At 32.0% G+C, this 27,336-nt stretch overlaps 1 protein-coding gene across 5 annotated transcripts in view; it reads right to left on the bottom strand.

Moving 5' to 3' along the window:
* Window positions 1-27,336, bottom strand: part of LOC126776307 (uncharacterized) — a 147,792-nt gene that overhangs the window by 37,013 nt on the left and 83,443 nt on the right. For all 5 annotated transcript variants that reach the window (XM_050498718.1, XM_050498721.1, XM_050498722.1 and 2 more), the window contains one exon: window positions 3,424-3,624. In XM_050498718.1, the coding sequence (XP_050354675.1) occupies window positions 3,424-3,624 (201 nt within the window). The remainder of the gene's footprint in view (window positions 1-3,423; window positions 3,625-27,336) is intronic.

Genomic DNA, 27,336 nt, shown 5'->3' with positions numbered 1-27,336 from the left:
TTTCACTTCCTTCCTTGGTACAATCTAAAAAGATCACTATTAATCGTCTTTGAGGAGTTAACCTTAATTATGTACACAAGCAAACATGGGTTCATTTACGTTATAATAAATTGCATCTCTAGGTGTACTGTATGCCATATTAGCGAGGCAAACTTGTGATCAATACCGTACAAGGTTTTCACGGAAAGTTGGCATTTAGGTTAATCGCTGGTTTGCAAACTTTTTTTTTATATTAAACTGACAACGTTTAGCCAAATGGGACTTTTAGCAAGGTTTCTTTAGGTATTACGATAACGATCACTGCTTTGATAATTTGATTTCATTTTACAATCTGCTGTGTTCGAATATTTGAATCACTTAAGATTGGTTAAATTGTTTTGGTTACTATACCACGAAAACCCTTTAATCTTCTGCATATCATTAAATTTATTGTTTACGCAAAGTTATTTATTGTTTACCAGAAAAATCGTGTAAGCCAGTTCATTGGCTTCGATCAATACCAGTAACTTGTTGAAGATTTTTAACCAAGCAATCCTTATGTGAACTTTTTCTAGGGATATGTGCAGATCTGTCTGATATCAAATAGTCATGATCAAACATCCATACTGTAATTGTTGCGTTGCGGTTCGATAATTACAGGCATAAGAGATATGATATCTCAGATCGCTTAGCTGGCAGCGCTTTCACGGAATTAGTGCTCCATACTTCTATTCTAGCAATGCCAGTATATGTGGGCTAAGGTGACCAGTCACGATCACGTAACGTATTTGCCTGCCTTCTTAAAATCAATTAAAAACAATAGCGCTTTATTTATTCCTTAACAAACTTGTAATGACATCATCACCAAAATTTGGTGACGCATTCAGCTGAGATTATCCCAAAATATTTGCATCATAAAAATGATATCAATTTCGGTGATTATTCAGACTACGGATGTTTTCAATTCGTTCATGATTTATTGCTTGGAATTTAGTTTATGAAGCATAAATTATTGATAAATATGACTGTTGTTTGGAGATTTTGCGTTGAAATCGACGTTTTTGTACAGCAGACGATTTAAAGACGGTTGAGAGAAGAATGGTAATATGTAGGTTGTATGTATGATCTTGATGATAAATACTTCAGTAATTATGCTTTATAATAAAACCCCACAGACTTTTTACCATGTCTATATAAATAATAAAAAATTAGGAATCAGTATTTGTTGATTAACAAAAAGGGTGTACAGATTTAATTAAACTTTGTTGATGTACTCGTACGTATATATAATTGATTGGTGAAAATGAGACTACTGAGTTTCTTACCGGTTTATGGTAGAATCTGTTATAGCTTAACATTTAATTTGATCGTGAGAATAAAGTATATTTTGATTAAAAATTATACGTTGTAATGATGTTGAAATTAGTTATTCTTATTCTACATTATTATATTCAACGTTATATAAAGTACATATATAGTTTAAGTAATAATAAATATAATTGGCATTGAAAAATAAATTTGACTTTTTTTTATAGAATAAGAAGGCGGACGAGCATATGGACCACCTGATGGTAAGTGGTCACCAACGCCCTTAGACATTGGCATTGTAAGAAACGTCAACCATCGCTTACATATCCAATGCGCCACCAACCTTGGGAACTAAGATTTTATGTCCCTTGTGCCTGTAATTACACTGGCTCACTCACCCTTCAAACTGGAACACAACAATACCAAGTACTGCTGTTTTGCCGTAGAATATCTGATGACCCACTCATCAGATCAGGTCCTACCCAGACGAGCTTGCACAAAGCCTTACCACCAGTAAACTTCAATACGTTTTGTATTCGTTTATAATTTAATATGTTTTGTATCTTTTAATTTTATGTTTTTGCAAAATCTTTTTATTACAAAATACAAAGAAATAATATAGAAGCGCCTCGTACTTATTACTTCATTTATAAAATTGCTTCTAGATTTTTCTACCTTGGAGTATCCATTTAGAGATAAACTGTCTCACGGCAATTATAAAATATTCAGAATATGGTGACTACTCCAAGGTCTAACGATTCAATTATCTGTCGACCATTCGAGACATTTTAACGACTGCTATAAACGAGTACATCTCTGGAATAGCCGTCACCGGAAGTGCCAGGGCCCGTAAGCGCCGCCGCCATGGCACGCTACGTGTTTCCGTTCGGATTGACTATTTGTTGATTCCCGATAAAAAGCGAAAACAACGCTCGATGTACGTAATTTCATTAAAAGGGTTTATCCGGTGTTGGGCGTGGGTGATTGAGCTTATTCGTTAATTTCACCTTAAATTGGACTTTTTGCAAAGACGCCGTCGTTTTTGGCATACTGTTAAGGTACTTCACATGGACCGAAAACCTTTTAAAGGTATTTCCGTTTAGTAATTATCTGTTTACTGCGGATTTCGTATATTAAACGCCATATCGATTTAATTTACAAACAATGTTACTGTAATATTATTCTTTAGAATTTCAAGAGTTATATTTTCTCTTGCAACAATTGTAGAGCATGTTCGATTATTATTCTGGAAAAAAATTATGAGTGGGAAAAGATTTGAAAATAAATTGAGATTTTTTTTTTATTATATTACAAATCTATCTCACATTCATTTCATACGGAAAGCGGAGACTGCTGCTTCAAGCGAGATCAGGGATTACAACATCAAAATTGCCATAAAAAGTAGAGACCCAGAGGCAACAGAGGCGCTTTCTTAATGCAAACGGAGAGGGGATAACATCGCGAGACCGAGTTCATATTAAACATATATATGTATATATTAATTTATTGGGCATATACGTGAAGAAAACTATAAATGAGGATTGTAGCATAGTTGTAATACGTCGATATACAGGGGTACAAATACTGATTAATGTTTAAAAAATTTAATTCTAAGCTAATATGTTAAATTAAGGTAAAAATGTAACTCAAGGCACGGCTCCACACGTCTGGAGAAATATATAATAATTATAAAAACAAAAAAAATTATAATAAAATATTATAATTTATTTGTTATTTTTTATTCATAATTGTATCTTCAGTCTGTTATTTTGTTATTGTAATTTACATAGTTTATATAATTACATCTTACGTACATTATATAATATTATTACTTATATATTTATTTATTAATACCGCCGTCGAGTTAAACCGAGTAAGGCCCTGGTGTCATCAGCCTCTCGAAAACCATGTGTCTACTCTTGCCGTTTTGTTATTAAATATTATATGGTTTAGAAACATTTACACTTTAAACAAACAACAATAATCACTCTAGAATGTTAACCTGTTGAATGTCGGCAGACGCTTTTTCTCATCAAAACAAAACCAAAAATTTCATAGCGGTAGCATATCCGGTGAGAGTGATTCACCTAGCTGTGAATGCCTTTACAACTTTTAAGATAGAATATTTGGTCTCACCGACTGCCAGTCCTCCTGCCTTTCGATTCGAGCAGGTTCTGTCCTCTTCGCGAGTTCCGCGCGTCTTAGCTGTTCCCTTGCCCTCGTGCCGAGATCTGCTGGTCCGACTTTGATGAACTGTAGCGGGTTCGCTGCCGGCTTCCCCGGTATCACAGCCGCTGTGTGCGGCCGCGTCGCGAGAAAGTCCGCACTGTCTGTTGTCTGGAAACAAAGATGAGAATTATAAAGTAACATATTAATTTTGTACATAATTAAGTTTAACGTTTAAGTGTGTGTTATTGTTGGTTTGTTACACATTTACAATTTTGATAGCTCGTACTTTAAATTGTGTATTTTAGAAACTAGTATTTTTATAATTTATAATCTATTGAATCGACCAGCCAAACAACCAGTACGTACTACTTTTTCAAGTCTTTTTTTGTATTTATGTAAAAACTTGTCATGTCATTTATTGCTTGATAAAAACAAGGCGACCGTTATAAAAAAAATGTAGAAGAATCTAATCTAAGTGTAAAATTACGTTAATAATGAATTAGATATAGAACTATTTAGGTTTAAAATTAAGTGCGAAGTGCCGTAACTCCATTGTTACAACACCAGAAAAAATATTTCATTTTTAAAACGAATTAGAGATTCAGCCGTAACTAACTTTTTATTATTATGTAAGGTTTTTTTTTTTAATGTAATTTATATTAATTGTTAATAAAAAAAATTATATAAAAAAACATTTTAACAAATATTTCGCTTTAAATTTCTTTAATATAAAATGCTACCAAATAAAAAAGTTCTCTGTCATTTAAGTAATCATATATTGTGTATATGTTTTTAAACTTGGTAGTGAATAACTCGTCTTATTACACGTCATTAATAACGTTGAAGATCGCGTCAGTGTTCATCACAGGCGTTGCGAAATATTAAACAACAGTACGACGTATGACCGACATTTTTCTTCCGTGACGAATTACTCGTCAATTTATTATAATATTAATTTAACACGTAATAACAGCTTTTTATACTCTCTCCGCTTTTAAATACTTTTAATGCTTTTTATGATACATTTATTTATATATATTACATTAAATAAATACATAAATGCATAAATAAAATTAAAGTTTTTTTAATATACTTCTCTTTGCTTTCATCTTTCCTTTAAACATGTTCTTGCTACATTCTTCGAACATAAGACTATTTAAATTAAATATGCATACACTGAAATGTTTTTTTTTCTAATGCTTAATACTAATCGAACTAAAAAATTCATAACCTTTGAAGGTAATAAAAATGAAAATTTTTAAATAATTTATTGCAAAATTGGCATTTAACAGCTCCATATAAATTTAGACAGCTTTAAAATGAGTTAATTATTTATGGTGACTCATATTTGGAGTAAAATATATTGTTTTAATGTTTCATACAATAAAGATATACATATAAGGATATTGCCAAAAAATAAGATAACAATTTAATGTACATAGCGTAATAACAGCTGCAAGTAAATTTTTGTTTTTCCGTCATAGTTAAGGTACGATTTTGTTTTTGAATGAAACATGTCTAAAAATAAATATTAATAATATAAATTTACTAAATTAAAACTTTCTTAAAGTTAAGTACTTAATTGCAAACTTTTCGTAGACAAGTTAGACTTTTATATAATTACATGAATACATTTATTTACAATAACACAAGCAATGCCTGTTTTAAGTAATTACTAATATTCCTGTTTACCCTTCTAATTGAGCATACACCTTGTGTTAGAAGTGGGGACGACAATAGCCCAAGAGGACAGGATCGAACCTGCGACTTTTACATCGTATAAATAAAATTAAATATTTACAATCAATCACTTTTTATATAAAACTTTTTAAATGCTCGTGTAGTTTATTTATGTATAGTATAATGAAACATGATGATTTTACTAAAGTTTTAACAGCTTTTTGAATAGCATAGATTTTTTGTATAAAAGACCAATGATTTAAATATTATTATACATTTTTAAAGAGCCTGTATAAATAATATTTAAAATCGTATACAAATTTTGTTAAATAAGGCTTTATTTGTAAATATATTTTATTTAAAATAAATATAAAGCTGTTACAAACACGAGTTATTTGCTAGTAAATTACATACGTACATATGTAAATTAAAATTTTTAAGTTTTTATAGAGAAAGTAGCCTATTGTATGTATATATATAGTTATTATTCCTAGTTCGTTTTATTACCTATTTAGTATTCTATTTATATATGAATTACTGACTTAATTTTACATAATCGAATACGGTAATATGGTAGAATATCCTAACTGTGCCGCTGTGCCGTTGAAATTATTGAATACATTTACAGCCCTATTTTTTTTATATAGTTGTAATGGAATAGGCGTTTGTCTTCCATCTCACCTGATGGAAAGCGTAGATGAAGACGAAGGTGGTACACGCCCATCCAAAAGAAACCTGTTCACTCTACTCTTAAAGGCCAGAGTTCAATCCTATAAACAATATTTCTCTTTCTGTCATCATTGATTTGGTATTCGAAAGAATTAATTATTATAAGATACAGTATTGTTTAACGTGAGACTCCTAAGCAACATTTATAAGTAAAACCCGTTAATAAACATAACGATTGTTTTATATAATTTAACGTTTCTTTGGATTGTTCAATTTCAGTAAAGTTTATTAAAGTGGTTATTTCAGCCTAGTGGTTAGAACGCGCGAATCACTGAATTTTCATGTGCTTAATTTGCGTTTATAATTCATCTCGTGCTTGACGATGAAGGAAAACATTGTGAGGAAACCTGCATGTGTCTGATTTCATTGAAATTCTGCCATATGTGTATTCTACCAACCCGCATTGGAGCAGCGTGGTGGAATAAACTCCAAACCAAAAGGGAGAGGAGGCCTAAGCAGTGGGACATTAAGGGGCTGTTACTGAACTTATTAAAGTTCAAACAAATACTTCTTTTAAAATCTAATTAAGATATAAATTATAACATGCGATTCATTTCAATAAAAACCTAAGTCGCATTTCCGTAACGTTCCGTTCGCATAAAACTCGTTCTTTGCAAATACTTTGAATTTACCAATATTTAAAGCATAATTAAATATATAATTAATATTTTTTTATGACAGGCAACATATATAGCACAAACCTCATAGACAAATAAGAAAGCGCCCTACGAAAGTTCAAACCAGCTGCAAAGTTATATATAAACTGCAATGCGTTGCCGCTCTAAATTTCCACACATTAAATATAGAACCACGGACTTATTCACTGTTCACACTTGGCACTCGCGTCTATTTTCGAACGAACGGATCTCCGTTTTCGAGCTCCCGTAGTAACCCAATTTCGTAACTGGAATTCCAAATTTGAATATATTATCAAATGATTGTAAAATGATAATCGTACTACCACGTGGATATCGCAAAAAAAACGAAATGTGAATTAACATTTCAAAAATTGAATGTTATCGAAAAAGTTTTTAATGTAACTAATAAATTAAATAAAAACTCCTTACGAATGTTGAGTTACAACGGTGTGTGTAATCTGTGCAAGTTACACGCGTTCTCCACTTGAACAGAGACAAGCCACTGACTTTCGCGCTTTTCCATCGGGGAAAGTAAAACCTCGTCGTGATTAATACTGCATTATTTTTAATGCAAACTTAGTGAGCAGTAACGATCGATTAGACGATTACACGGTCATGACTATAACTTTGGGGTTCATTTGTGAAATAGTTAATCGTACATATACTATACAATAAAAAAAAATGAGTTGAGTGGGGTCAAATATTTGTAATATTGAAAAAATAAAAGCATTATAGTACGATAGAAAAAGTTCTAGTATATTTGAGGTAATTACCTCAACAATAATCAATAATTTATTATTTTACTGACAGCAATGTATGGACACAAACATAATTATATATTAATATGTAACACTATAATTGTCGTACATTTTATTTGACCTAAGAATTTTTAATAGATAGAAAAAAACTTTAATAGATTTATAAAGAAGGGTTATCTATGTTAATACTATAAATGCGAGAGTAGCTCTGTCTATCAGTTACGCTTTCACGGCTAAACCACTGAACTGATTATGATGAATTTGATATGAAACAAACTTGAAGCCCTAGGCAGGACATAGGTAGCCTATGTTATTTTATATCTAACACTTGCCTTTACTCCTAACAAGCGAACAGAAATCGTGCTACGACTCGCAACACCCTACCACGGAATCTTACATGGTACATCTCTTTAATCTGTAAGTACCTTTAAGTCCAAACACAACAATATAATGTATAAATGTTTGAGAGTAGAATAATTAGCAAGGGTGTGTAACCCATCCAGAGTATTACCGGTACCAAAAATGTGTATGATATTCTAACTCACGAGTTGCTTTCTCAACAGTGACGCCATTGTTACTGTGTATTGTATATATGTATATCAGATAGACGATACTCATGTTAATAAAATAGTTATTTAATAAAAGTCGTATCTTATCAAAGATCTGCCCACGCCAGCCCACGTCTAAAACAAACATTACATAAACTAATCAATATTATAGCAACGGAGATACACTGCAGGTTGGTGTATCACAATGGGTAGTGGGTGAATTATAAGCAAAATTTTAATTTGCGAACTTCGATTTAGATCATCATATGTCAGTTATTTCATATATAAAATGCGTTAACTGACAATAAACCACACACAACAACACGTTTATAAATAGAATTTATTTATTTAACAATTATAAGCGAACAAAGGCTCGGGCTAATGAAATGTAATAAAAAGAAAAACAAAAACAATATACGGAATCAATGATTTAATATTAATAATGTTCGAACAAGTTACGCTCGCGTGTTTGTCCGTCATTATTTATATGTTGTGGCCACTCTCGTGTAACATGTCATCTTTTTCCGCTTCATAATAAATGAAATTGTGAACGTCTAAATATAATTATCCGGGTAATTCATGACATTGCAATAACACACGACACATATAAAAGTATTAAGGTAAAATGTCGCGAAAGGCTTTCATTCAAATTAGAATAGAAGTTCGATCTGAAAAAATATTTTATGGATAGACTATTTATTGAGAAAGGTTATCTATACTATTATAAATGCGAAAGTAGCTCCGTCTGTCTGTACGTTACGCTTTCATTTAAATTAGAATCGTTTGTAAATTATTATTATTACATGTTTGGCGAAATATGGACGCATAGAAAATATATTTATTTTTATAAGAACAGTCCTAAAAAAAGTCATTGCACAATCCTTTTTCAACCGTTTCTGACGAAAAAAAAAACCCTCGTTTTAACCGAAGATTGCGGATTTAACTTTAAAATTTTATGCACTTAATATTTGTTTAAAAGTCATATTTACCACATGTTCATCCAACCAACAATCCACTAGCAGCGTGGTGGTATAAACTCCTAACCTTCTCCTCAAACGGAAGCTTTAGCCCTGCATTGGAACATTTACTTTATATTATGTGTACCGAGTTAAACACACTGTAATTTGACTTCACCTGTTAGTATGAGTGGTTAAAAATTTTGTAATTTAATTCAAAAGCATGCAATCGTAATTGTGCCGAAATTTACACAAGCTTTTGGTCCTACAAATATTATAATCTAGTAAAGGAAATCTTGTAGTTTTATATATAATACATATACGGCAGATTTAGCCTTTTTCTACAATAAAGAATAACAATAAATAAACATACGCGTTATATTATACAGTTTCTGACATAACGTTGTGGCGAAATCGTGAGAGTAACACTTGTAATTAGAAAGGTTAGATGAACGAAATGATGAATGAATGAATGATTAGCTGATTAATTAAGACTATTTAAAAATTGCAATCTTGTTTCAAGATATTTTATCGTTTTAATAAATGATGGCCCAGTGATTACAACACGTGAATCTTGAAGATTGCGGGTTTAAATTCGATGAAATGACTTGGACGCTGACGAAAAGGGGGAAGGAAGCCTGCATGTATCGGATGAAAATGCCCCATGTAGCATTATGATGTTAGCGTACGAATAAAGTTTTGACCTTTGCGGTTCAGCTCATGTAGTATTTTTTAATTAATTCCTTATTGTAATAACTTGTTATGATATAAATCAAAATATAAATACAATAAAAAAAATTAATTGTTAGTGTTGCCATGTTACCTACATATAATAAATGTAACCTTGGTCGTAAATTGATATTTTAAAAATAAAACCTTTACTTATAAGTATAGCACGAGTGTTCTCGCAACTGAATTTTAAGCCGATTGAGTTGAAAAATTGTACATATTTTAGATGCTGGATATATTTTAAATAGGTTTTATAATTTAATGGATTAATTATGTATATAAATATTGACAATTCCGAGAATTTAAATACTTTTTTAAGACTTACCACAAAACTTCACGATAAAAAAGCACTATTCAGTGTAGTAGAAGCTATCGACTGGACGTCTCACACTCTCACACTAGACTGTGTGGTGGGCACACGTAACGACGGAGGCTTTCACTCGATACGTGACTTTTTTTATAAAAAATCGCACTTATTCCCATGCGTTATCTATAACGTCTGTTAAATAAGGCGAACACATTCAATTACATTTATTATTTTTTATAAAGCTATTTACCAACCAGTTCACTCGCGTGGTATTTGAGTTTGACTTATAAAATGGAATTTTCTTGGGTTTTGATAAGAGTTATTGTGAGCGAATTTGAGTGCCACGTTTCTATGTAACACTTGATTAAACCGTTTTTCACAAACAGTTTTAATCTCAATTACGTAAAGTAAATGGTATGAACTTTTTATTAAATTTATTTTCTAATATGTGAATTCAGTGGCATTTGCACGGGTTTGAACCCGCAATCTGAGCTGAGATTCACATGTTCTAGCGATTGTGACATCCCGACTCTTTTCGTTTAGATAAAGGACATGAATGCAATGATGTGAAACATTCATTCATACATTAAAACAAAACACAATGTACTGTTTATTGAATCTAAATTAATTGTATATTAACCAATTTCTATTTAGAAACAGTAACCATTTACCACTAAATTTGTTCACTTGCACATATGTTTTCAAACAAAGGAAATTTTCAACACCACAACACAAATATAACCTAAATTAATCTGCTTCTCAGTATAAATAAATTCGCACTAATATTTCGCTATTACCAAAAATAATACTATATATTTAAAACTGGTCTAGTGACCACATATAACATATATGAAGTGAGTGAGTGAAACTGACAGTCTTAACACAAAAGTGTTTTGGAGAGTTTTATACTAATGTAAAGGATTAAATAATAAAACGATCGATTGTTTCTAGTACAATTATATTTCTACTGACTATATTGACCCTCTTCAACAATTAAAATGTCAAGACTTTTGACTTTTACGTTACACGAATACACCAAGTTACACTTACATACCGATTCTCATAAATCTACCACCGGTTCGGAAATAAACACCTCAGACCTGAGAAGAACCAACAAAAGAACACCGGGATTTTTGTTTTATCTCATTTTTTATAATCATTAATAATAATAGACAATAATTATTATTTATTTATTTGAAATGACTTTTGATGATGTGCAGTTCAAAACAAATAGTAATCCTTCAATCCGACAGTTCGCACGGTAATAAAACACTGTCAACGCTCTACACTGTCACTCTAAGCTCCAGCGATTCGCTGCGAATATCATTTAAAAAACCAGTGAACTCTTTTATTGAACCAAAAGCCTAGCCTGTAAATAAACTCTAAAATATTTACCAACGTCTAAGAGGAGCAGTAATGAGGTACAGCTAACTTTACCGGGTAACACAATTTGAGATCATACAGTCATGTTACACGTTCATCTGCGTTACATATATATATTTATTAAACAATATAATAAAGAATTGTTTATTTAAGGTTAGATGTTCCTCCACTTAACAACATTACGTGTCTTAATACATACGTTTAACGCGCTGTACGTAACTCGGGACGCAACGCGAATTGTATTTACTATGATTATTTCCAGCGACTTCATCTACATCATTTATTGCCTGTGGAGTTATTCTACTCACATTATTGCTCTAGAGGCAAACTCGAAACACCGCTGTGCATTGTGAACTGTCAGAGTGATATGCGACATTGACTATAATCATAATATTATAAATGCGAAAGTTACTTTGTTTTTTTGTTACACTTCGCCGTCTTAACTATCATATTGCATACACGTTGTCACGGTTAAAATAGGGCATAGGCTCTTTTGATTGTCATTTTACAAGATCTAAATTTAAAGCAAAACTACCTGTTGCGAATATAGATTCTACTGAAAAGAGCTAGCAAGAAATACAATAGTTTTTCATCAATTATATACAACTACGTTTTTATATCCTGTATGAAAATCAACGAATATCCAAGATCTGCTACTCTTTCATTAATTGTTCTTGAATTTGAGCATTTATTTACATATGTATTTTAAAATATTTAAGTGTCTTCTTAATTGTAAAATAAAAAATATTTAATAGCTAGAATATCGATCCCGAGTACTTATATTCAAATCCCCGAGTCGGGCTTATAATATAAGTTAAGGGGTTTTTCTGTGGACAAATAGATTTTAAGTCTAGTCTTTATCAAGAGCGTTTGACAATTTGCATTTGCATTGAATATGTAATGTTACAAAACGAGGTAAAAGTCAAACGGACAACCAATATGACTCAATTCGACATTAAAAAAGGTATTCGCGACCACGGTTCGGGTTCGCCCACACATGCGACCGGTCATCGGTGACACATACATTATGAAACCTTGAGAATATAACCAATGTTGCATATTTTTTATTTATGTTATTTAAAACACGTGGGCTCTAACCGTTGCAATTAAAGGTGCATGTGCTTGAGATGTAGAGATGGCACTGTGCGATTGGTACATGTGATTTTTTATGTGCTCGTGGGATGATTGCAAACATTGTGAGAAAACGCACATGTGTCGAATGAAGTTCTGTTACATTTGAATGCATCCACCCACTCACGTTGGAGCGGTGTGGTGGATTAAAGTCCACGTCTTATCTTTATAGTCAAATTGCCTAGCACGATATTTACTGGTTGTTATTTTGTTCGGCCCAGTGGTAAGAACGCGTGAATCTTAACCGATGATCGTGGGTTCAAACCCGGGCAAGCACCACTGAATTTTCATGTGCTTAATTTGTGATTATAATTCATCTCGTGCTTTACGGTGAAGGAAAACATCGTGAGGAAACCTGCATGTGTCTAATTTCACTGAAATTCTGCCACATGTGTATTCCACCAACCCGCATTGGAGCAGCGTGGTGGAAAAAGCTCCAAAACCTTCTCCTCAAAATGAGGAGAGGAGGCCTTTAGCCCAGCAGTGGGACATTCACAGACTGTTTCGGTTTCGGTTTTAATTCTATTGCACAATTAGGTACCTACTTAGATAGCTTAATATTTTTGTGGTCTAATAAATAGTAAGTTATATTACAGAGAAATTTCATATAAAAACCCGTTGGTAGTTGGTTAGTTGTACACATAATCCAAGCCTTCCTTACTTTTTACGTGCGTATAAAGGCAAAATTGCAAGTCTTTGATAGAAGTGTACTGGAGCCGGGAGGATTAAGAGTGAAAATGTAAATGCATAGGCAATTGCAGTTAAAGTTTGTATTGTTATACATTTTATAAATAGTTGTGAACAATGAAATGTATTAAGCAGCCATGTCAAACAAGCTGTTTAGTCTATGTGTTGACGGGCCGGTTGACGTGGTCGGTAGATACTTGCCTTTCACGCCGAAGGTTGTGGCTTCGATTCCTACCCAGGACAGATATTTGTGTGCATGAACATGTCTGTCTGTCCTGAGTCTGAGTGTAATTATCTATATATATACTACTATTATACAAAAGAAAAAAAAGTATATGTAGTGTATCAGTTGTCTGGTTTCCATAGTACAAGCTCTGTACAAGCTTAATTTGGGATCAGATGGCCGTGCGTGAATTATGTCCCAGGATATTATTAATATTAAGTATATTAATATATATATATATATATATATATATATATATATATATATTTAAAAAAAGTTCACCTAATAGAAAGAGATTATTGGCAATTCTATCGGCAACTTTGTAGCAATGTAAAATGGCAGATGTCTTTAAGTCACACGAATCACTGACGACACCCAATCAAATGCTAGAATTATAAACACAAATTAATCAATTTTTATCTATCATTTCATAAGTATATGATAATAAGGTTACAAGTTACACAATTTGTGATTGAATTTATATTCAAATATTAAGATTTATTGCTGATTAATAATTAATTAAATATTTTGTTATCTTTATAATTTGTTTACTTACAGATGTTTGTTTCTTTACAATATAAAAAGTTTAATACGATGATGTGATATTTTTTTTCTTTTTGTTCACAACTATTTAACTATAAACTCTGAATAACAGCTTGTAAATGTCCCACGGCTGGGCTAACTCTTAGCTTCCTCTCCTTTTTGAGAAGGTTTGATGCTTATTTCATCACGTTGCTCCATTTATAAATTAAGCAAATGAACATTCATTGTTACTAACCTGGGTTTTAAGCCCACGATCTTCAATTAATATTCCCGCGTTCTAACCACTGGGCCATCTCAGCTTACTTTATAGAGTCTTAACTATAAGCAATATTGTTTGAAAATTGCCGAAAATCGTCATCGCAACACCGTTAATCTAGAATTCTAACAAGCGCGAAATAAATCAAAATTTATAAATTATTTTGACATAATATATATTGCATTGTATGATTGTAATCAAAACACGTGTTCAGTGTTGCAACTTTCTGTAGACGAATGAATTATTTGGAAGTAGATCTAGAACTTAAAGGATAGAATTAAGGGATTAACGCCTTTAGTAAAAACAACTATCGGCACTTACTATATATATACTTTGTATATATACTAATTATTGCTTATATAAATTTGTATTGCAAATCATTTTGAAATTTCTCTCCGTGTGGAAGATATTAATAATGACTTGAGTTACTTTAGACTAATTTTGAAATTGTTTATTATGGCTATCGTTTCATTCCTGAACAGACATCGTTCCTCTATTTATTTATTTTAAATTTAGAAACAGAAGATAATAATAAGTTATTCGTCAAGAAATTGTTATTTTGATAGCAATATGTTACAATGAACTACGTCTTTGTACATTAGATTCTTATCACTGTTATTTCAGGTCTTATCATGACTTCATAGTTTGCTTTCCTCTTCAAACAATAACTATACCCAGCGTAGTTCAGATTAACAATAACTCCAGTAAAGTAAACACTAAACTTATGTTATAATGACTAACTTTTGTTGCATGTTATTGTTTATGTATTCTTCTATATTGTAACTTCGTATTTTACATAATATTACATATGGTTGAAAATTACTAAGCAATTTGTCCAACATACAAGACAACATTTCGTTTATCAGAGTTTAAAAAAAATCTAATGAAACTTATATTTTCACATATTCCAATGTTGGTCTTTGGATAAAACATTTAAAAAATTGAGATCAGGGTGTGTATTTAAATTTACATAATATAAATAAATACATAACGCAACCTCACCATACAAATAGTTACATAACAATAGTCATTAAATAAACATAATTTTATACGGCAAAAACCTTTTTAGATTATAATAAATGCACAAACAAAAGGAAGACAAATTATAAATTTATTTATTTATTTTAGTTATCAAAATCAATTCGTTTTGATAACATACAAATGAAAAAACAAATCAAACTGCTTAAGATTAGAGAGTTTAACTATCATTATTCATTAATCATCTCAATGGTAGAAATCAAAGATTAAACTCAACATTCATCTTGTAATATCCCGTCCGCTAGGAACGGTAACAAGATGTTTTATCGAGGAACAAATACAGGCTGACCGATAGCGGGTCGTTGACCTCGACCCACGTGTTCATTCTCCGGTGAGATCGCTATTAATGTCTAAAATGGAAACAAAACTAAGATTTACTATATGTTTTATTAACAACAACGTTATATTGTTTGAGAGACATTTATAGCGTTGTTTAACATTATAAACATTTCTACAATAAAAGTTATAAAAGAATAAAAATAAATATATCCCAATAACACGTATTACCATAATCTGGGATGTTTATAGTTAGGAAGTGACGTTCATGTAATGTCTTCTTTCCAACGTAAACGCTCGTAAATGTGTTACTGGACAGTTTCCTCTCCTATTGAGAACAAAGGCGTGAGTCCACACGCTTGCAGTATATTACGGCGTTTTTTTTGCAGCTCGGCGTTAAACACACACGGGCTAGTCCGTAACAGCCTGTGAATGTCCCACAGCTGGGCTAAAGGCCTCCTCTCCTCTTTTTGAGGAGAAGGTTTGGAGCTTATTCCACCACGCTGCTCCAATGCGGGTTGGTGGAATAGTCAGCAGTTGCTATTGAGTTTGTAAAAGCAAAAAATTCTTAGTATTATTATTTTGACGAGTCTACCTCATGAGTCCGTCCGATATTTCGTCATCAATTCATCGTTTATCAAGCAATTCTATTACGATTGGACATAAACTATGACATATGTAAATATATACGTCTGCGGTTTTCTTTACAAATTTATATAACACATTTCTTAAATAAATATTGGTAAAAAGGTGCTTGCTCGGATTTAGTAACAAAGCTAAACCACATACGAGTATAATTCTCATTGTGCTTTCTTAAATCTATTCGTTTATAAATATTTATTAATGAGTAAGTAATATTATACGTCCATTGTTTATTACACCATGATCTCAAGATCAGTCTGAAGCACCTTTGCTCGCCCACGTACTTAACAAAGGTTTTTTTCATGCTTAATTAGCTTGAATAGAATCATAAAGATTCGAAACAGATGTTTGTAGACTTATATTTAAATTGACTAAGATTAATTAATCGTATAGTAGGTTTCACTTTAATATTGACTAGAAATATTTGTCAGTCGTTTTTTGTCATGACAGCATCAGCAGCAAAAGTTACGTTTTTAACAGATAATTATTTTATTGCATTAAAAAAAAACCTCGCAGAATTCTTTCGTCAATTCTTATCTCGGTATTGATAGTTTTTTGACAGGCAAATACTACAACAATTATAATTTGAATTGAATAAAAAAAAACATGAAACGCATTTAAATCGGCACACAATTCTACATGTTCGACAATTTTCTTAATATAAATCAAACTTGCGATCACCATACGCGTTATATATACTATAAAGTATTATTTAAAATATCCAATTACCCTCATTAGTGCAGTTGTAAGGTTTGTTGACGTGTATATACGATCGATATGGTTCAAGGCGGTTGGTGTAATTTACACCATTTCATTGAGAATAATAGCCTAACAGATTAACTTGGTGGATTAACAGTAAATAATATGAATAGCTTTGCTGATGTGCCTTCTTATCTGAGGGTGAGCTCAAATACGACAAGTTTCATTTCGAATACAGCATGAGCCTGCGATATTACCATTCTTTATTATTAATAATATAGCAAAGGGGATCCCTGTTGCCTTTCATTGCACAAAATGTTTTGACTTTATATTATATCTAAAGTATTTATTTCGGCCCTTTAGGTATCCTTGTGCCCTTTAAAGTTTTCTATAATGTACATTTCGAACTTTATAATTTGGTACTTTAATTTACTTGTGTGTTTGTTCTTTCTTTAATACCATAGTAATCTTTGCATCTATGAAGTACTAGAATAGAATGAGTATAAACCTTATATATTATCCTTAACCTTATATATAGTCTATATTAACATTACAAGGAATGTTCTAACGATAGTGATAAAATTGCAATGTTATCTTGTACAATTGAGGTGACTGTTTTAAAATGCAAAGTTTAATGTACTACATTCTAGAAACCGCTTACGAATGATAAAATGTCTTTACTTGACAAACATTTAAAATTAATTAAAATTATAATTACAAGATGTAAATTTAGAGTTGGTAGGAAAAAGCAAACCATCTTGTTCATACTTATGTTCGCGTTTAATAATAAAAAAGGCTTTAAATGTCTCACTGAGGAATAATCTACTCTCGAAGTTCTCTTCGATACTTTCTAGTTTCGAGTTGATTCCACCATGCTGTTTCAATGTGGATTGATGGATTCACATGTGGCACATTTTCATCCGAAACAAGCTTATTTTCCTTCACCACCGAGCCGTGTATCATTCACAAGTTAAGTACATGAAATCTCAGTGGCGCTTTCCCGGGTTTGAATTCGCAATCTTGGGTTAACATTAACGTGTTCTAACCACAAGGCCAATTTTGAAATGTAAATTACAAGTGCTGGAATGATACCTGATTTATTTAAGTCAAATAACTTGAGTAATCAACCGTCAAGTTGCTGATGAGTGATGACTAATATATAATGAATCTTTAACCTTCACATCGCATAAACCTGAACTAACTTCTGAGGCCCATTAATACCAAATTAGAAGTAAAGGTTATCGTTATATTTAAACAGTTGACATAATTTCTATTACAAATATTCCAAAATTGCTCCAATAATAATTAATTGACTCCAACATTGGTACGGCCAGACACTTTCAGTTTAAGATCGATTAAAATGTGGTACCCGATTATATTCAGAGAATCAGTTCGAGTAAACCACGAACCAACTAATTCCCATAACAAAACAATGCACAATAGCCCGACCTTGGTGAAAGTATCAATGGCATTTGCCCTCATTGCAGCACGCGACAGTCGCTATTAAAATTTTTTACCACCAATGATATCACCGCCTTATTATGATTTATTGTATACAAATCATATCGATCACGACTTGACAGCGATTTCCTTATCACTTCCAATCTATTTAGTGGAAAAGTTTAATGTAATTGTTATTAGCTTCCTCATAATAACTAGTACCGCCTCGTACTTTGAATCTTAATTAACTGGGAACTGTTTCAGATATTGGGGTTGGGTAAATAATATGTAAAAAAATTAAATAAATTTATACCAATTATGGAGCCGGAATGGCCCAGTAGTTAGAGCCCGGAAAATTGCAACTTCAAATCCATAAACGTTCTACTAAGTTTTTACGTGGTTTAATTTGTGTAGAATTATTCGAGTACTTACCGGCTTAATTGTTAAAAGTCTTAATAACCGTTATACTGGCTCACTTGCCCTTCACTCCGTAACGCAGAGCATTGTTGCTTGACGGTTCAACAGCAAAACACTCTAAGATATTGAACTGCTTACCGCAAATTAGTTAATCTTTGATCATTGAAAGACAACGCGTTTAGTTACATTATTTTTAATGAAGAACTTTCTATCTCAAAGTAAATGTTGGAAGTGCTATTATTGTTTTATGAATTCTATTATACTATTATTGTTTTATAAATTCATTTTATAATAATGAAAATAATCTTTATTCACGTAAAAAGTAACAAATTATAATGAAGTCCCTGATTTCTGAGCTAGGCTCAAAGACCTGTATTACAGAAATCAGTGTCCTGTCTCATATTTTTGAGACATATCGTTGTATGTAAATAAACAATAAATGAAATATTTTCAACGATTTATATGTATGTTAAGTGTGCTTTTACAAATAAATAATAAAATGTTGCATTCAGATATAGACTAATGTGACACCAATCAGTAATCAGTATCAGTAACAGCCTGTTAATGTCCCACTGCTGGGCTAAGGCCTCCTCTCCCTTTTTGGGGAGAAGGTTTGGAGCTTATTCCACCACGCTGCTCCAATGCGGGTTGGTAGAATACACATGTGGCAGAATTTCAATGAAATTAGACACATGCAGGTTTCCTCACGATGTTTTCCTTCACCGTCAAGCACAAGATGAATTATAAACACAAATTAAGCACATGAAAATTCAGTGGTGCTTGCCCGGGTTTGAACCCACAATCATCGGATAAGATTCACGCGTTCTAACCACTAGGCCATCTCGGCTTTTTGTGACACCAATCATCTGCACATAATCCCACCACTAAAATTATACATAATAGCCTTAATACAAATTAGACAGTCACCATTAAACTTCATAATACAGAACCAGATTCATAGTATACAATAAGACCAGGTTTAAAATATATTTTTTTAAATTGCTCGGACAGAAGATATTTTTTTCTCTTATATTTAATCCTGCGAAGAAGCTAAACTATTTCTGAAGATAAGTTTATAATTCATTGCGTGTTCTGCGACAAAGAAAGTATGTGCTAAAATTCCATTGTCCTAAGCATCGAACTATGTAAGGATTGCATATTTCGAACAATAACATAACTGAGAGCCAATGGGATTTTATTTCATTAAAATTGCGATGGTCGACTTCTTTTTGCATATTATAAAACAATATGCAAAAAAACTACTACTGGTTACAGTTCGTGGCTTCGCCAGCATTTGTTTGTTAGGTACTCTATGTACTTATATGTACCACGAGGTATTTACGAAATTTCATGATAATCACCTGAGTAATTAAGACGTGAAAGCTTAACAAACAAATAAACAAACTTACTTTCGTATTTATAAAATTAATTAATATTATAAATACTAAAGTATTCATATTAGGCTAATTTTTTTAACGTATTGTCCAATATAAATTATGAGATTTGCTAGCAGCAAAGAAAAAATATTTTATTAATATTATAAACTCGAACGGTTATCTGTTTTTATGATTGTGACTTAATAAATAGACTTTATTCAAGTGGGCTCTTAACAATTTGAATCGACATATTACAAGTTAACAAGTTAAAGTTAGAAGCTATCAACGGTTTGGAATGTAGATTCTACTTAGATAAGCCGACAAGAAACAGGATGTCACTCTTTTTCATTAACACATGTAATAATCATATAAAATTAAATTTATATATTATCATCAGCTTTACGCCTTTTATCGTGTATATAATCTTGTATCGTATATGCCTTACCACCCACTCATAACATATTTTACCGCTGAACAGCAGTACTTAGTATTTTGTGATCCGTTTGGAATGGTTAGTGATCGTAACTACTACAGGCACAAGAGACATAACGTCTTAGTTCCCAAGGCTGGTGGCGCATTAGCGATGTAAGGATGGTTAATATTTCTTACAGCGCCAATGTATATGAACTGTGGTGATGGTGATCACGCATACCATTGGCACCGGCCCATTTGCCAATCTGCCTATCCATTTTAAAATGAATATATTTTTTATTTTTTTTTATAGAATAGGAAGGCGGACGAGCATATGGGCCACCTGATGGTAAGTGGTCACCAACGCTCTTAGACATTGGCATTGTAAGAAATGTCAACCATCGCTTACATATCCAATGCGCCACCAACCTTGGGAACTAAGATTTTATGTCCCTTGTGCCTGTAATTACACTGGCTCACTCACCCTTCAAACCGGAACACAACAATATCAAGTATTGCTGTTTTGCGGTAGAATATCTGATGAGTGGGTGGTACCTACCCAGACGAGCTTGCACAAAGCCCTACCACCAGTTAAATTGAATTTGAAAATAAAACATTTAATTAATACTCATATGTTTTACATAATATTTTATTTTATTTCAAATTGATTTGAATTGATAAAATAATAAAAACAATCTTATTAATAACTATTTAATTCATGAGTCATTCGATATTTAAGCGATTTACATTCGGTCAACGGAGGTTATCTGGTGTCTTTAATTTAATTTATTTTAAAACTAGTTTTTCAAATATATCAATAGAACTTCATTTATTAATATAATGAAACAGCGCCTTAGAAGTAACAGTTATTAAACGAAAGCTTGTAAGAATTATAAGGTATTTATAATGTATGTATATCTTAATACATATGTATATGAAAACATTTAAATATTCCTAAACGTAGACTTCTGTAAGCACTTTTAAACAATTTGAATCCACGTGTGTTATTAAATTTAAGTACTGTGACAAACTTACATTTTATAACAATAATGTGTTTGTTTCAAATTTTGCTGTATTTTTTTTGTATATTTTTGTTTAAGATGTTCCTATTATTAAAGCGTAAGTATTATTAGTATTGGCACTTATTAGTAATTTCGCAACGGTACCTCTGCTTTCGCGACGATTTTATATAAAAAAACAATACTTTTCCAAAGGTAACTGTTCGAATTTTTTTGTCCAAATATAAATAAATTGTACATTATATTTCGATGTCCGACCACAAATCGTGCAATAAAAACCTTTGCTTATCATAAAAGTTTTTAACTTATATTTAAAATATATAATTGAATAGACTTAAACGGAATAATTGCATCACATAGATAATAAAAACCTAATTCTAAGAAAAGAAATTACAAATTAATTTTAGTATTGCGATAGAACTAGTATAACTTTATAATTACCAACATATTTTAAATAAAAATATTTGGATTCGAATATAAGTTTATTATAATTATAGAAATATTTTAAGTGGTTTTTTTGTATTGAATGAGAGTATATAACTTTTTTTATGTTATATGCAGGTCGAGTAAATGGGACACATGATGGTCACCAACGCCCATAGATATTGGCGATGTAAGAAATAATAAGCATTAGGCCAATGCACCACCAGCCTTGCAAACTGAGATGTTATGTCTCTTGTGCCTGCAGTTCCACAGGCTCACTCACCCTTCAAACCAGAACGTAACAATACCAAGTACTGCTGTTTTGCGGTAGAATATCTGATAAGTGGTTGGTACCAACCCAGACGAGCTTGCACAAAGCCCTACCGCCAGGTGAAACGGAAACGTTTTAAATGGTACATTTTCGACAGTCATTTTCTGTCATGAAAACTGGCACACTTTAATTTTTATACGTGAAATAAATATTGTCAGAAAACACATTTAAAAAATATTTATAATTATTTATTAAATAAAAATCGCAAAAATATATTTCATATATGAAGTATTTATAAGACAAGGTCGTGCAGAAACGAGATGGAAAGATCAAGTGAAAGACTAATCGTCCTTCAAGTACGACACGGTCATAAGAGACGCTGGTCAGAGCCTATGGAGGCGGATCATACACGTCAGGAGTATATAAAGCTGACGACGTTCCTCACACACAAGGGAACAAGTACAATAATAAGCCATGTCTAACTAATATAAAAAAAACCTACTTAGTTTCTATCGGCGGTCATTTTACGAAAACTACTGGGAATTGTTTTTTTTACATAGATATCAATGAGTGTAATACTTCTGTATGAAATTAAAAGAAAAAATATTTTCTACTCCTTTCTAACATTGAAAACTGTACACGTTTTATTAAATTTAATGAAAAAAAAACTCGTTGGATTTCTGAGGCCGATTCCGAACCGGTGATAGTTTTTTTACTAATCTTGACTATCGATGCGTGTAATGTGTAGTTTTTAATAAAAAAAAATCGATTTTGAATGTGTAGAATGAACGTAACTTCCATAGTTTTACTCCACGACACATTCCGTTTGTTAAATAAATCAATGTGTGTTCGGTGAGCACTCAGCCTTAACCTTTGTCAGCTGACCGCGTAGGAATTCCGCTGATTGCGTGTAACTTGTGAATAATTTGCTATGTCTTTGTTGATAAATTTATCAATGTTGAAAACATTAGTTTTAATACGTTTTAGTTTTGGTTACTTTTGTTTTACTTCATTGGGAATAGATCAACCAGACATAGATTTGTTACTGTTTAATATCTTGGATGTGATTTAAGTGACGTTACATTAAAGCATATAATATAATAAATCTTCTTTCTGTATTTATATTTATACAAATATACTTATATTTACGCCTCATCGCTTTATTAATTTTTTTTTGGGCGCATCTGCCATTAAGGGAGGGGTTTGCCCATACTCGGGGCTGGTCACGTATGTCGTAGGACCGATGGCCGTTGGAGCAGACGAGTCCTAGAGTGGAGACCGCGAATCGGCAAGCGCAGCGTAGGGCGCCCTCCAGCCAGGTGGACCGACGACCTTAAGAAGGTGGCGGGCACCAACTGGATGCGGAAGGCGGAGGACAGGGAGCTTTGGCGCACCTTGGGAGAGGCCTATGTTCAGCAGTGGACAACGATTGGCTGTTGATTGATTGATTGCTTTATTAATCTTATGTTCGTTACCTGAAGGTTGTCCGGAAGAAATCGCTATCTTAGCGATAAGACCAACTTCGTACAAATCCTTTTTTTATTATTTATAATTGTGTTTCATTAAATATTTTGGTGTACAATAAATGATATTATATTCTTAATATTACAAAATTAATATGTATTTTAAATTGAGATTGCTGGTAAAAAAATTTAAACATAATAATTTATATATCTGATTGCGATCAAGTATGGTTGATCAACTGACTGGCATAAAAAATGAGCAAAAAGTTTTTACGCGTATCGCGAGTTCAATTCCTGTTTGTGATTATTAATTATAATATAAATGTATTTTTGTTGAAGATTGTTATTCACGTGAAAAACTGTTAATTTACTATCACTTTTAAAGTTAAATTTTATAATTCTTGTAATAAAAAGTATTTATCTACATGTACTAAAAGTATTCGATAGTATATTTTATCTGTACAAAATAATTTTCGATGTTTTTATCAAAACAGGTCTCTGTGAGTCACAAACATTTATTTTATTTCAAAACTTTGCTTCGAAATGGACTCTCATAGATTTTTAAAATAAACTGCAAGAAAACAAGTTTCCTAATTTTCTGTAAAGAAGAGTTATGTTCTAAAAACGAAAAATGTCAGCTTAGTCGGACCCTGAGACTTCTCGCCAATCGACAGTCCACTTTCTTTTTTAATTTTATTTTAAGGAATCAAACAGTACAATATAAAGATAAAAGATTGACTAGTAAAATTTCTACAAATAAATAATTCATTACAATGCGAGCAAATGAAAACATGAAGTTTAAATTACATGACTGAATTAACAATTAATTAATATGAATGACAATAAAACAATAATATCAAACAGTGAATAGGATGACATTAACATAATATTCGAATAAAATTATTATTCATTAATATGTTTTCAAAATAGGCAAAGGGATTATATTAGGACCCGATAAAGCAAGTTACGCCATTACCAACCAACCCTAGTAGGTGAAGCACGGTGGTATAAACCTCACCGAGTAGAAAAGTTCTTTACACAAGTGTGGCAATTACAGCCCGTTTGTTACTTTATGAAGAAATAGTATAGTAAATACACAAAGCATTTATTGCTTTCGATTACATTTAAAGTGTTTAAGGAAAATGTATTGAATTTGTGAAAATTGTAGCTTTTTGTACGTACATTGTCACACAGAATCGATTTATCTATTGTTAGTGAATATTTACGTAATATTGTTTTTGTATGTTTAGTTGGTTTCGTAGTGAGACTTACAGCTTCTTTTGAAGTTAATTTATAAATAATAACGTTTTACATGCAATGAATTACATAATGACAGTTTTGGTGGCAGGGCTTTATGCGAGGAAGTCTGGTTAGGTGCCATCCATTCATCACTTTTGCTATTTTACCGCTTAACAGCAACACTTAATGTCTTAGTTCGCTAGGTTGGTGGCGATTGGTCTGTAATCTCCCGGTGGGAATCTGTTATTTTCAACTATATAATTTAACTAGCGTTAATTTATACCATTGATATATATTATACATAATTAATAATTAGCTTACTGTCTAATTAATGACATAGGTATTAATAATCAGATGTAAATATATATTTAGGTAAAGGTCACTATCGTCGCTGACACATGACGGAAACTCTAATTACCTTTAACTATATCGGGCACAAAGGACGCTTACTAAATTACGGCTAAACTCTTCTTTTAAAAACGATTTCGAAAAAAGTATGAAGTTATGTTTATATACATAAACATAACTGATATATTGTATATTACGCTGACCCTGATTATTAATATTAGAATATTTACATGACTGCAATACAATTTCATAAAATTATTAACAATTTCAAGTTTAAGCCGCGGCAAGCATCACTGAATTTATTTGTGCTTAACTTGTGTTGATAATTCATCTCGTGAGTGACTGTGAAAGAAAACATCGTAAGGAAACCTGCATGTGTCTAATTCCACTGAAATTCTATCACGTGTATCATGTATGCAGATATCAAAAATGAAAATATTCTTTATACAAGTAAGTATGTTGGCTAACAAGCTCTTTTGAATCACGTTATAGTATTAAATTCAACTGTATATCGACCACAAATTCGGAATAAAGATTCCATCGAGAAGAACCGATAAGAAACTCAGTACTTAATTTATATTACAAACAACAATAATATTTTATTATATAAACATTACAGAATGTGTGTTAAGTTTGTCCATGATCCTTTTTTTATTTTATTTCATAATTTATCTATTATAATTCTTTTATTATTATTATTGAATAGGTAGGCGGATGAGCATATGGGCCACCTGATGGTAAGTGGTCACCAACACCCATAGACACTGTCATTGTAAGAAATGTTAACCATCGCTTACATTGCCAATACGCCACCAACCTCGGGAACTAAGATTTTATGTCCCTTTCGCCTGTAATAACACTGGCTCACCCTTCAAACCGGAACAAAACAATACCAAGTACTTCTTATTTACGGTAGAATATTTGATGAGTGATTGGTACCTACCCAGACGAACTTGCACAAAGCCCTACCATTAGTAAGCCCTTCCACCAGTATTAAGGACGTAAAAGACACGTAATCCGAAAAATACGAGCATGTTCCAGTGTTTCTTTGATATGTTTATTTCATACGTTCAAAAGTAATTACATTATAACTGTCATGAGTATATCTAGAAATAATTATTTTACCTCCTTTTATTAGAAGTCATAATAAATAGTCTTTGACTGACCTTCGCGACTGACGCAACGTTTTGCAACCGTACTGATGGAATGAATAGCCTCTTGTAAATGCATTTGTTATCCGCGATCTCTCTTAAAGGTCTTGCACTTGTCACCACTGATTATAAGCGTACTAGCTTCCGCCCGCGGCTTGGTCCGCTTGTGAGGGAGGTAGATTGTAGGTGATTGGTATTCTATGTACTTTTGTACCCCTGACATCGTTTATGATGATGATAATTCCATAATGATTGGTTGAGTGGTTCCGACGTAAAAGTGTAACAAACAAACTCACCGTCGCGTTTATAACGTGAACAAATGTTTTGTCATCGTTGTGTACTTTGTCATACTGTGTCATCAATAGGATTTTAACCGAGATCGTAACATTCGTAAGATTTACATCTTTCATACGCTGATATTGAGCTCGATACCAACACTACCATTACGGGTTATTATGAAGAACATACTAAATTTATTATGATATAGTGTTTACTTGTTCGAGTATTTAATTTACAAGTACTGTAATAATTTCAATCTATTTAAAGACATTTGTTTTAAACAATTATTTGTGTACATTGTTGCGTTTAGAATTACGTCACTTTTTAACGTTTGGATTTCTTAATTCAGCTTCTGATGGACAGATGGAAAATGTATGTTAATAAGATGTCAAATAATTTATTTAAATTATAAAAAAAATACCTTTGTGTTTCCGCCGCGAGCTGTCACGATTCGTAAATCATTTGACCGACCTTCGAATATGAGGCATGGATTTGGTAAGATTACAGAAAAAAATTACGAAACATTTTCAAATTAAAAATTACAAGAGACTTGATGGATCATAATTTGATTTAAGGATCAAGATGTCAAAACGTGTTTCATACAGCTTGCCACTAAGTTCGAAGTTTATGGTCACTGTTTCGCTTATTAGGGTCGCAGGTTATACAGCCAAGTAAGCTAAAATAATCTAAGACAAAAATAATTATTGCAAAATATCATTACGGGACAAATAAGAAACAAGACAATTTTAATTTTTTTTATTATTTAAATAAGAAACGTGTTAAAAACAAAAGTCACGTATATGTTGGGGTAATAACATAA

Source organism: Nymphalis io, chromosome 20 (assembly GCF_905147045.1).
Source record: "Nymphalis io chromosome 20, ilAglIoxx1.1, whole genome shotgun sequence".
NCBI lineage: Eukaryota > Metazoa > Arthropoda > Insecta > Lepidoptera > Nymphalidae > Nymphalis > Nymphalis io.
The sequence above is the reverse complement of the archived record's forward strand: the minus strand, read 5'-3'. Positions and strand labels throughout refer to the sequence as shown.